We start from the raw sequence: 12,022 nt of genomic DNA, 5'->3' as shown, positions 1-12,022 counted from the left end.
GCACGCCCTCCCACGTGTTTGCTGCTCTTGCAGTCTCGCCCGCCTTCACCGTCGACGCGTCTACCACATGCTATTGCCAGGACATGAAGCTAATGCGCCCCAAACAGTGCATCACAACACGACCTCTACTCGATACATCGCCCTACGACACACCCAGTCTTCTGCAACACCACTCTAGCCTTGACCAGCATAACTAGTATTGCTCGCAATGCCTCCCGCAGTACGTTACCGTCTTGCTTCACCTTGTCGTCCTGTCCCAGAACGTCATAGTGGGGGCTTACCACGCCCGCGTCGAGGCCTACTAACACGTCCTGTCAGGTCCGATCAACACGGCAGCGTGCTGTCACGAATGAGAACGATGAGAACGCCGGCCCTACGCGTATGACGCGTGCAAAGGCCGCTGGCCTGGGCGCGACTGAGCACGCCGGCGACGTGCCCAAGAAGACCCTAGCCGCCAAGAAGTCCACAGCCACATTGAACGGCGCCACACGGACACGAACAACGCGTGCCGCTCTGGGCGACGTCAGCAACACCATCAAGGTCGAGGGCCTCGGTGCCGGCGCCAAGGATGGCAAGAAGCCCGCTGCTACCAAGGGCGCCGTCGCCAAGGCAGCGCGTCCTACCGGAGTGCAGAAAGCATCCCAGGCCGAGAAGACGCGTCCTGCTCTCTCATCCAAGCCCGCCAACAAGCGCCTCGCCCCTGCCGACGCCAACAAGACCGGCGGAAAGAAGCTCAAGGCACCGCCACAGGAGCAGGACACAGAGGAAGAGGAGGAGAATGTTGTACCAAAAGAGGAAGAGAAGCCTGCCAAAGTGAAGAAGGAGGTTGCCAAGGTCGAGGCTGTCGAGCAAGAGCCCATCTCCAAGCGTGAAGAGCCCGTCGAGGTCTTTGATGACTACGTCGATCTGGACAAGGAGGACGTCGACGACCCATTGATGGTCTCCGAGTATGTCGTCGAGATCTTCGAGTACCTGAAGGAGCTTGAGATTGCCACCATGGCCAACCCCGATTACATGGAAAGCCAGAATGAGCTTGAGTGGAAGATGCGTGGTATCTTGGTCGACTGGCTGCTCGAAGTTCACACTCGTTTCCGTCTCCTGCCCGAGACTCTCTTCCTCGCCGTCAACATTATCGACCGCTTCCTATCTTCCAAGATTGTCCAGCTGGACCGTCTGCAGCTGGTCGGTGTCACCGCCATGTTCATTGCCTCCAAGTACGAGGAGGTACTTTCGCCCCACGTCCAGAACTTCCGTCACGTTGCCGACGATGGTTTCACAGAGGAGGAAATCCTCAGTGCAGAGCGCTTTGTGCTCACCGCCTTGAACTACGATCTGAGCTACCCCAATCCCATGAACTTCCTCCGCAGAATATCAAAAGCCGACAACTACGACATCCAGACCCGCACACTCGGCAAGTACTTGCTCGAGATTGGTTGCCTAGACCACCGCTTCCTCGCACACCCCCCCAGTCAGGTCGCCGCCGCTGCCATGTTCCTTGCCCGCCTCGTACTCGAACGCGGTCCATGGGACGCCACCCTCGCGCACTACTCCGGCTACAGTGAAGAGGAGATCCAGCCTGTCTTGTACCTGATGATTGACTACCTCTCCGGCCCAGTCCTTCACGAGGCGTTCTTCAAGAAGTATGCCAGCAAGAAGTTCCTCAAGGGTAAGTACATGTTTCCACTACAACTCAACACATTGCTGATTTTGCATAGCGTCCATCGTCCTTCGCAAGTGGGCCAAGGAATACGTCGTCGAATGTGGTAACGCCCTGCATGAAGAGTCCTCGCAGCCCCGTAGCAAGTGCTAAGAGGTTTCTCCTGTCAGGCAACCCTGGTCTTGTCCCCAGCGTCCACAGCCACTATCGTCTTGACGAGTTCACGTGGACGGTATGACGTCAATGGGTTTGACCAGCAAGCCCCCTGTTGCATCCAACTACTTCTTCATGTTTGCATCTCGGCTGTCAGGGCCTACCATCTCTCGGACGGCGTTAATAAAAGGCGTGCAATTGGCTCTACTATATGTTCTTGGCTTCATGTTGCGGCGGAGTCTCCGGCGTCATTTCATTGCGGAGGCGTTTTGACTTTCAGCACTCTGATCATCATTTCTCTGATAGCGACTCTGGATACTCGCTCATAGCACTAGCGACTGGTATACCATGATGGTGACATACGAAGGTTATTCCTTGTGGATACATGCGGCGTGTGTGGGGATATTGGCACCGGAAACACGAGAGATCACACGCGGCTGTATGATCAGCACTTTCTGCGTCGTAACGGCGCAATTGAGGTTTCTAAAGTTCAATGAACGTTCAACCCTGTGCGCGGATTGAGTGATGTCTAAGGCCCCTTGAAACTCGAGCTCTCCACCAATGCTTGTGCTGTGACACGGTCGCGTCACGCTTCACGCGCCTCTGCTGTACGTCATGCGTGCATCGCGTCATGTCGCGAAATCGCGGTGCACGCATGCACAAAGAGGCACGACCGCGTCCGTGTTCGCGACCCCATCACACCGCGCTCACGGTCCAGCCCAGCCACCAGTTGCATTGCTGATCGATTGCGTGCAGATTCCCTTGACCTCGGCTCAAACTCACCACCAACACCAACGCTAGCCCCATTCATGCACGACTATCAACCTCACTCCATCCCATCGCATGACATCACCTAGCACAGACTCTATCGAATCGTTTACGTCTCACTTTTCCCAGGATCTATCCTTTTTGCTTTTTGTGAGATGCAAAGTCTGAAGAAGAGCTAGCTGAACATGCAAGAGACGGATCTGCGCTACCCGGCTGACGCCTGTCCGTTCTGTGCCATTGTGGGTGCGTATCCTGACACACATGTCGACAGCAACGACGGCAACAGGGAATCGCATGGGCTTTGGAAGAAGAGGAGGAGCGAGGCGGAGGTGTTGAGGGATGCGGTTCCCGAAGAGGAAGAGTGTGGGGTTGAGAAGACAAGTCCGAGTTCGTTCGTCGTGGTGCGGGCGCGGGATGTTGTTGCGTTTTTGGATATCTTGCCTATGACTAGGGGTGAGTTTTGCTTCCCTTTTTTTTTTTTTTTTTTTTTTGATGCGAGGAGATGGGACGGGCGTGGAATAGTGGAAGAGGAGATCTGTGTTAGAGATGGGGGATCTGACGGCGGACAGGGCATCTTTTAGTCACGACGAGGAAGCATAAAGTCAAGGTTGCGGATATGGAGGCGCGGGAAAGTCGTGAAATGGGTAAGTTCAAAAGGCAGGGTCGTTTGTTTGATGTAAAAAGCTGATTGGTAATAGGCTTTTGGTTACCGCTGCTAGCGAGGACTGTAGCGAAGGTTACAGGTGTAACCGATTACAACATTGTACAAAACAACGGTGAGTGATAGTTTCGTCGAAACTCACCTCTTACATCAGGAACAAGTTTTCTCTCAATCTACCGCTGTGTTCTCTCGGCGCTTGAACGACACAGTGGCCATCAGAGCGTTCACACATTAATTCAAGTATGTTTGCTCATCCTACCTTAGGAGCGAGAGCGGCCCAGGTCGTACCACACGTACACTTCCACATAATACCACGGCCAGCGACGATGCCAGAGATCAAGAACAAGAGCTGGACCATGTTTGGGAGAGGGCAGCGCGATGATCTGGATGATGAAGAGGGGGCCCAGATAGCGGGCGAGATGCGACAGGTGCTTAGGCAGGAGATCAGGAAATTGGGTGAGAGTAGCCCGAAATTGTAACATGATGAGTTCAAGAGAACGCGATCAGTTCCCCATAGCACGTGGGGGTTTGTTGGTCTGTTGGGACTGGGAACTTGAAAAGCAGACCTGTTGGGAACCATCGCTTTCCTGCATTGTTGGGTTCTGCAAGCTGTTGGAGGCTGGACAGAAGGTCAAAGATCATACCTTTCGATGTTTGGCAACTCCGCATCTAGGCCAGGTTTCGTGCAAAATTTACGAAGAAACAGCATTGTCTGGATTCACGACGCTAAGCGCAGTGTGGCAAGTGGCCTGTATGAGAGCTTGAAGCTTCTGTTCTCACATCATTCAAGTCCGCACATGGATGCTTGATCACTGATGAGCTTCTACTTACCCGTCGATAGGTCTTTTGCGTTTATTGGCGCATTGGTAACTGCAACTAGTATTGTCAACGATCCTCTTTTCCTAGCAGAGCGTCTTCCACTTTGCTATAGAATCCAGTCATAGCGCCTTACAACGCTAGCCTCGCTACCTACACATGTCTAACGTCCAGTGCTGATGCTGAGTAGGTACGTGCAACGAGCTTCATTTAAGCAAATGAAGGCTATGACTACACGGCTTCAAACAGCACTTGTGGATCCTATCAGTGTAAGCTTTATGTTTGCGTACAAGTCAATCAGAGCCAGGGTTGGACCTACCATCTACCACGAAGACGTTTTGCAGGAAATCGACAACCCTAGGTTTGGACCCCTTCCACCAGGAATTCTAAACTGTGGTGGTGTGGACCTCTATGCGTACAATGCTACCTGAAGGTACAATCGTGGAGATGGCTCAATCAGCAAAATGAGGTTGGCTTCCGATGAACAAGAAGTAAACCTTAACAACTTCCAATCACCTTTCTTGGATGCGGACATGGCGACTGATGATTTCTTCAAGTACACCGCACTCATCAAATCATTGATTACAGACTTCATGAGCGGGTTCGGAGCTACCAGACAATATATCGAGCACCAACCCTCACAGATGTCGTGTATGCACTCGCACGCCACACAAACGTCGTACTCGGATCAATCTGGACGTTTCGAATTTTGCAGACTAACAGCACCTTTACCAAAGACCACATCTCAAGATTCAAGCGAGTGGTAAGTCTTGTCTGTTTGACAGGATTAGCTGAAAAGTCCGATGGTTGTGGTTTTTTTAACGCTCAGCTTGCAAAAGGTGGGGAGTTCGCACACGGTGGGCTTAAGGGGATCATGTTGATTAAGCGACTAGGGACGACTTACATGCGGCGGAATAGGGGCAGCTGTATGATCGGTAGCTGGAAATCTGTCGCCAGCGAGCGGCACTTTCTCTCGGCTCGAGTGTGATCGGGTTCTCAGCTTTTGGTTCAACCTAACCTATTCCGCCTCGAATGCGCTGGACAAGGGCATTACTTTGCGCGCTTGGCTAGCGAATCACGTTGGCGGTGAAGATGCCTATCCGGGGATACTGCGACAATCGAAATGGTTTACGGAGAGCAGACGCTTGCCGAGGGTACCTGGGCAGAGGTAGTGAATTTTCACAAATGCTGTTGGAGATGTCGAAGTCGCGATTAATATGCAAGAGGTAATTGCATATTGCCAACGCAACCAAGAACTACCCATCCATGGTCAAAACCAAATCTTCGCCCAAACAGAACTTCACGCAGACATGCCTCGGCTGCCCTTGACCGTCTCACACCCTCAGCACCACCACAGCCACGCTCCGGCAATGCATTCCTAGCCCCAACCCCTCCACAATTATGAGCGAGAGAACGTTCCCGGCCACGACAAGAAACAGATATTCCAACCTCACCGACTACAAAGGCGAGCGCGCCAGCGTCCCGTTCGATATACTGAGGGAGCTCCAAAAGCTGCCGCCCGATATCAAAGACCTCGCAGCAGACCTGATCATCCTCCCTGTCGACATCGTCAACAACCTACGCGTCTCTCCGTGGGACTTTCGCTTCTTCCTAGCGAAGCTGGCACCCGCGGACGAGGTGTTCGAGGAGATTAAGGCGCGGCTTGGAGGCTGCGTGCCCGAGTACATCATCATCTCGGTTCCTGATAGCGCGGGATTGGGCTGTGTCATGTGTCTGGTCAAGTGCACGCAGATTATGAGGGAGGGGAGGGACAGATATGGGAAGCTTCCGCTGCGGGTACAAAAGAAAGTGGACGAGGAGTTGGAGGAGGAGGAGGATGAGGTGGAAAAAGGGTAGACGGATAAGGAGGTATTTTTGTAGAATGAGATGCAGATGGGGCATGCAGATGGGAACAGCGGAGGAAGGTTACAGGGAACATAGTATGCGATATACACGAGGAGGAAGAAACAAAGGTGAAGAAAACTGCATACGGGAAGGGAAGTTGAGATACATAATCCAGACACGGTGGAGGAAGCAAAAAACGACACTCCCACCGACCCAAAAACTGGCAAGCCCACGAGTCCACAACCAGCTTCCCCACAACCCCCAGACAAGACTCGCCCAGTCTTCACTCATACACTCTATGTTATCAGCTGAGCGGCTCCTTGCCATCAGACTTCTGAATCTCTCAACCTACCCGCCCCAGCATATTCATACGTGGAAAACAACGCGAATATGTTCCATAAACCTGCCAGAACTCAGCACTATCGCAGACCTCTATCCGTGCAAAAACAAAACTCACTAGACAACAAGACGCAATAAGTCTAGTTTCTACAAGACTTGGAGTACAAGCCCTCACAGCCCCAACCCCAATCTCCATCTAAGCTGTAGAAGTAGTAAAAAGACAAGCTTCCAGATGCTCGGGAGGCGGAAAGGGGTGTGGTGTAAGAAGAAGAAGAAGAAGAAGAAGAAGAAGAAGAAGAAGAAGAAGAAGAAGAAGAAGAAGAAGAAGAAGAAGAAGAAGAAGAAGAAGAAGAAGAAGAAGAAGAAGAAGAAGAAGAAGAAGAAGAAGAAGAAGAAGAAGAAGAAGAAGAAGAAGAAGAAGAAGAAGAAGAAGAAGAAGAACAAGAAGAACAAGAAGAACAAGAAGAACAAGAAGAACAAGAAGAACAAGAAGAACAAGACCAAAACAACCCCCACCACAAAACACACAGATAACCAGGACATCACACACCTCCTCCCACCCAAGAAGCAACAGCGAGCGCACAATACAAACAGAGACAGGAAGCGAGCCACGAGTGCGCGATCCAGAAACCAGCGGGAAGACGCGCTGTATTGTTCATTTCAGCTGTGGATGATTCGTGGCTGGCTTTCTCTTTTCTTTTTTCTTCATCTTTTTTCTTTCTCTTTTTTCTTTATCTTTTTTCTTTCTCTTTTTTTTTTCTTTTTTTGGAGGGGCGGCTTCGCTTGGGACGTGGATGGGAATGACAGGTGACTGGACTAGACGGGAGGGGTAGGACGGGGCGCGAGATTAGCGAGTAGTGTGTTGTAAGGGTGGAAATGGACAGTTGCAGAGTTGAAGAAGAAGGAGTCCTAGGTATCCTAGTGTCTTGCGACGAAGAGTTGAGGGAATCAATGTAAACGGGTATCGAGTCGTCATTACAAGAGACTCGCACGGTAGGGCTAGCGAGGAGCCAAGCTCCCGACTATGGTCTATCTGTTTAGTATTCGAAATCATCATCGGCACTCGGCCCCTTGTTCTTCCCCACGCTCTCCTGCCTCTGGTACATCTCGGCAATCATCCTCGCGCTGGACGCCTGGTCCGGTTTCTTATCGTCTCGCTCTTTGATGAACCGGGGAAACCTCAGGGAAACACCCTTGCCTCCACCCCCGACTTCTGCAGCGGCAGCCTTGTACCGCGGGGACAGTGTCAGGTCGGCTGTTTTGACTTCCCACACGTGCCGCGGCTCGAACCACACATCCGGCTGGTCCTTGTTGCCGGCGCTGTGTGTGTAGAAGGGCTTGGGGCGTTCGATGACGATGGTGGAGAGTTGCTTGTGGAACTGCTCCAGTATGGCTTCTGAAAAGCCTGTTCCGATGTTGCACACGGTTTCGTACTTCTCCGTGTTGGGATTGTAGCATGCCAGCAAGAAGGCACCGTACCAGCTTGTGCGTTTCCCTTTTCCGTAGTAGGCACCTAGGACAACCAGATCGAGCGAGTCGCCAACGCCGGCAAGGTAGTCTTTCTTGACCTTGAGCCAGTTTTGCGAGCGCTTCGAGGGCTCGTAGTAGGATTCCGGCCCGTCGAGCATCTTGACCATGAGGCCTTCGCAGCCTTCTTTCACCGAGTCTTCAAGCAGCGTCTGGATGGTGTCGAGGTCGTTTGTGTCGCCGAACTTTGCGAGGGCGAACTCGCCTTCAACGGGAACGAATGCGCTGTTCAGTGCTTCGCGGCGCTTGCGGAAGGATTTGGTGACAAGAGCCTGGATTTGTTAGCACGCGCTTGTAAGCAAGATAGGGGCAACGTACCTCGCCATTGAGATAGAGGATATCAAAGGCGAACACGCAGACCTTGACCTTCACATCCTCGACCTTGACGTCCTTTCGCTTCCGTGTCATCAGCTGCTGGAAGGGCAGGACTTTCTTCTCGACCATATCCCACGCAACTGTTTCGCAGTCGAGGACGAAGCTCTTCGTCCCTTCATGGACCCAGGTAGGAAGCTTGGCAAGAATGTCTGGATACTTCTTGGACAAGTCTTCTGAATTTCGAGAGAAGATGTTGGATACTCCGCGGTCGCTCTTACCCGCAGAAGGAGCCGCTGTCGCCATCTCCATATCTGCATCGTGCGCAACGAAATGTATCTGTGCACGCTCGCCATCGTACTTGTACTCACAAGTGAAATCTTTGCCCTCGAAACGATCGAGCACTTCGGTAATCGACTTTGTTGGTTTCGCGAGCATAGGCTTCAGCGGTACGCCGGGTTGCAATCTGCAGTTGTCGCGCAAGTTGGAGAGGCCGTGCTCGAGCATTGCTGGAACGATGACTTCGTAGCTGGGAAGTTCACTGTGTTGTTGTCAGTTTGAATGCAGGCGACGAGAGGCTGCATTGTGTACCTGTAGACAGTCTTCAGCGTGGACTCAGCCTCAGCCAAGTCTGCCGTCGACGGAGTCTTGCCATTTTGTGACATCTCATGAAACTTGACCGCCTGTGCAAGAGCGACTACGACCGTCTTCTCCGCAAGTCCTAGTCGGAGCTTGCCCTCCAGCGTACGAACGATGAACTTTGCTTCACTGGCACCGCCCTTGTTCTCCTCGATATCGACGTGCTTGCCTGCGTTGTGCGCGTCCGCTGCCGAGAGAAGCTTCTTGATGCCGTCCACCTTCCGCCCTTGGGCACCCTGGCCTTCGGTGGTGGTCGCGATGGCCATCAAGCCCTTGTGAACGCCCGCCACTGTCAAAGGCTTGGGCTTGAACATGGTAGGCTGCTTTGACCGGCTCTTCGCTGCAACCAGACCAAGATCTCCAATTTCCTGTTGGTCGCTCTTGATGTGTTGTAAGCTCCGTCCAGTGCTCTCGGAAACGGCTTTCATGATGAGTGACTCGCCGATTCCGAGTTCGATGCCAGCATAGTCGGCAGCCAGCTTGTTGATCATGAGCATGACCGTAGGCAGGAGGTCTGAAGGTGTCAAGCGCATTACCTGGCGCAGGAAGAGCGAGCAGTGCGCCAAAATCTCGAGTCGCTTCGTTGTCATTTCGATTTTCGAGAATGTGGTGCAGAGCGCAGCGTAGGGCACAGGCTCGCCGGGTTTCCAGTCGGGAAACAAGTCTTTTGTGTTGGACGTGAGTGTTGTCTGGATCTTTTTGCGAGCCTTTGTCTTGACTTCCTCGGGCTCTTCACCTGAGCTGAGCACGCCGTCCTCGTCCTTCGCGTCTGACATGGCGTCGTCCTCCGCCACCGGTGTCGGCGACTTTTGCGCCTCTTTCTTGCCCTTCACAGCCTTCTTTGGTTCTGGCACTTCCTCCTCCTCGTCTTCGACTTCTTCCTTCACAGGCTTCGAGGCGGCGGCCGGTTTCTTTGGTGTTGCGGCTGGCTTTTCGCCTTTCTTCGGGGCTGGTTTGGTCTTGTTGGACTCGGTCTCCTTCGCAGGTCTCCGTCGCTGTCGCTTTGTGGGGGGCTCGTCCTCCGAGTCTTCCTCTTCCTCCTTGACCTGCCTCTTCTTTCCAGCCTCCACAGGCGCACCGTCGACCTCCACGCTTGCCTCTGCCGCTTGGCCAGACTCCATCTTCAGATCCGCGGGCGAGGAGCCGGGTTCTCCTCTCGGCTCTGCATCTTTCTTCTCGGTCTTCGTCTTGGTGGAGAAGGACAGCTTCGACTGCTGTTGCGCGGGGGCGCCGTTCTTGCCGAAGAACTTCCTGCAATGCGCACGTCAGCTCCACAGTCGGCAGGCGCCGTGCAATTGGTGATCGTCGCCGCACCCGAGTGTGGTCTGGGAAGACTTGACGTACCCCAGAGTGGCCTGCTTGGGCGGCATAGCGGACAGGCTGCACGGCGGCGAGCGGCGAGGCTGATGGCGGCAGAGAGTGGCAGCAGAGAGCAATTGCGGTCGAGTTGACTGAAGGGTGCGAGCGGCCAGGCGATATGGGAGCGTTGTGCAGCTGGGAGCGCTGAAGCGTGCGGGCATGCTCTGTCTGGACGGCGCACACCGAATCAGGCGGCAAACGCGACCAGGCGCGTCGGTGAGACGCGTCGGGACGTGCGCCAGGCCGCGGCGAGTGCTGACATCACTCCGAGATGGTGCATGTGCATGTGCATCGGACCATGTCAGCTAACAGGATAGAATAGATTCAATAGAATACCGCCGCCTGCAACCAACACATACAATACCCCGTGCAGAGCCACAGATGGTCCCGTGAAGAATACACCGCCCTGGCCAAGTTCTTGTGGAAAACAGCTCCTCCTCCCTCCTCCTCCCCATCCTCCCCACCCAACATGTCGCAACCCTCGCCCGCGCCACGCCTCACGCCACAGTTCTGCTTCAACCAAACCGCCCTGAGAGGTCAGCCAGCGCCCGCCGTTCAAAGCCGCTCACTAACTAATGCAAGCCCCATGAGCAGACTTCCTCCGCCTATCACGAAGCACAATCGACGACTCCATCACGCAGAACCTCAACGCCCTGCTCACGCCCGCCCAGCGCGGCTTCGACCCCTCGTCGACGTCGACGCGCCAGCTCGCCGTGCCCGCGCGCTCGACACCGCCGGCCCACTGCGACGACTTCAAGCAGCGCGTGCTCTTCCCCAGCTGGGCCGTGCGCTCTCATGTCCTGGACTACTGCGCAGCCGTGGCCACGAGCCCGGACCCGGACGACCCGGATAGCGTGCCGAGGCAGGTCGAGCATGTCAAGGCGCGCGAGCGCGTCGTGGATGAGCGCTTAGACCCGTACTCCGCCCGCTACTTTCCGCAGGAGGCCAGGACGGAGAGTCTGGCTGCGCTGATGCGGAATGAGAGGGCGGTGGAGAAGATTATCAGGATGCGCACGTGGGGGCTGATAGCGGATAGATGTGGAAGCGAGCATGTCGGGGCAGACCAGGCCTTTGACGCGTGGAGGCAGTCGAGGCAGTAGAGGAAGTAGAGGCAGTAGAGGCAGTAGAGGAAGTCGAGGCAGTAGAGGCAGTAGAGGAAGTCGAGGCAGTAGAGGAAGTCGAGGCAGTCGAGGCAGCAGAAGAAGTCGAGGCAGTCGAGGCAGCAGAAGAAGTCGAGGCAGTAGAGGAAGTAGAGGCAGTCGAGGCAGTCGAAGAGGTCGAGGCAGTAGAGGAAGTAGAAGAAGTCGAAGCAGTAGAGGAAGTCGAGGCAGCAGAGGAAGTCGAGGCAGCAGAGGAAGTCGAGGCAGCAGAGGAAGTCGAAGCAGTAGAGGCAATCGAGTTAGCAGCGTGTTTGCATCTGAACATGGTGATGAGCGCATGCATGTTGGCGTTGCAGGAGCATTTCATCTCATCTGATCAGTAGATTTCATCTTCCATGTACACAATCCACAACACAATACCCACACTCAACTCAATCCAGACCACAGGCTGCCACAGGCTGCCACAGGTTCCCAGACCCGCCGCGTGCAACTCGTGCCCACGCGCACCACGACAAGCCTACAAGACCGCGAATCTGCTTCGGACGCAGCAGCGCTGCAACAAACACCAGCAGCAGCAGCGTCGCCATTGCGCATAGCGTGCGGGACACGGTCGCAGCGAACCGTGCAGCGTGTGCCGGTCCATGTATGAATCCGCACTCTCGCTCATCGCCGAAAAGCACCCAGACTCGGAGGGAGGGAATAAATAAATAAATAAATGGCCCACACCAGCAACACCACCATCCTCAAGCGCAGCGAGCAACGCCGCAAACTCAATGATAGCCACCGCACACTGCGTCTCTCTGAATACCACCTCACCAAAGCGCAAAGCCTCTCCTACACCACCTC

General features: G+C 54.3%; 4 protein-coding genes across 4 annotated transcripts, besides 8 other annotated features; 3 read left to right on the top strand and 1 right to left on the bottom strand.

Moving 5' to 3' along the window:
• Positions 1 to 208: 208 nt before the first annotated feature.
• Positions 209 to 1,810, top strand: EKO05_0001763 (G2/mitotic-specific cyclin; the record flags this gene model as incomplete). The annotated part of the gene is made up of 3 exons (XM_059635747.1): positions 209 to 220; positions 319 to 1,666; positions 1,716 to 1,810. The coding sequence occupies 3 exons, from the start codon at positions 209 to 211 to the stop codon at positions 1,808 to 1,810; spliced, it is 1,455 nt and encodes a 484-aa protein (XP_059491730.1).
• Positions 1,811 to 2,391: 581 nt separating this feature from the next.
• Positions 2,392 to 2,457: a tandem repeat.
• Positions 2,458 to 2,763: 306 nt separating this feature from the next.
• EKO05_0001762 (uncharacterized protein) lies at positions 2,764 to 3,718 on the top strand (the record flags this gene model as incomplete). The annotated part of the gene is made up of 4 exons (XM_038937418.2): positions 2,764 to 3,031; positions 3,148 to 3,222; positions 3,277 to 3,354; positions 3,504 to 3,718. 4 exons carry the CDS (start codon positions 2,764 to 2,766, stop codon positions 3,716 to 3,718), a joined length of 636 nt encoding a protein of 211 aa, XP_038802516.2.
• Positions 3,048 to 3,069: a tandem repeat.
• A 2,148-nt stretch (positions 3,719 to 5,866) lies between the features above and the next one.
• Positions 5,867 to 5,925: a tandem repeat.
• Positions 5,926 to 6,501: 576 nt separating this feature from the next.
• Positions 6,502 to 6,739: a tandem repeat.
• A 285-nt stretch (positions 6,740 to 7,024) lies between these two features.
• Positions 7,025 to 7,084: a tandem repeat.
• A 192-nt stretch (positions 7,085 to 7,276) lies between these two features.
• EKO05_0001761 (uncharacterized protein) lies at positions 7,277 to 10,237 on the bottom strand (the record flags this gene model as incomplete). The annotated part of the gene is made up of 4 exons (XM_059635746.1): positions 7,277 to 8,038; positions 8,085 to 8,619; positions 8,670 to 9,968; positions 10,032 to 10,237. The coding sequence occupies 4 exons, from the start codon at positions 10,235 to 10,237 to the stop codon at positions 7,277 to 7,279; spliced, it is 2,802 nt and encodes a 933-aa protein (XP_059491729.1).
• Positions 10,105 to 10,151: a tandem repeat.
• Positions 10,238 to 10,507: 270 nt separating the features above from the next.
• Positions 10,508 to 10,536: a tandem repeat.
• Positions 10,537 to 10,545: 9 nt separating this feature from the next.
• On the top strand, positions 10,546 to 11,559 carry EKO05_0001760 (uncharacterized protein; the record flags this gene model as incomplete). Its single annotated transcript, XM_059635745.1, has 3 exons — positions 10,546 to 10,612; positions 10,671 to 11,065; positions 11,161 to 11,559. The coding sequence occupies 3 exons, from the start codon at positions 10,546 to 10,548 to the stop codon at positions 11,557 to 11,559; spliced, it is 861 nt and encodes a 286-aa protein (XP_059491728.1).
• A 161-nt stretch (positions 11,560 to 11,720) lies between these two features.
• Positions 11,721 to 11,755: a tandem repeat.
• Positions 11,756 to 12,022: the final 267 nt, after the last annotated feature.

Source organism: Ascochyta rabiei, chromosome 2 (genome assembly GCF_004011695.2).
Source record: "Ascochyta rabiei chromosome 2, complete sequence".
Lineage (NCBI taxonomy): Eukaryota > Fungi > Ascomycota > Dothideomycetes > Pleosporales > Didymellaceae > Ascochyta > Ascochyta rabiei.
Note: the sequence above shows the minus strand (reverse complement) of the source record. Positions and strands in the feature narration are given on the sequence as shown.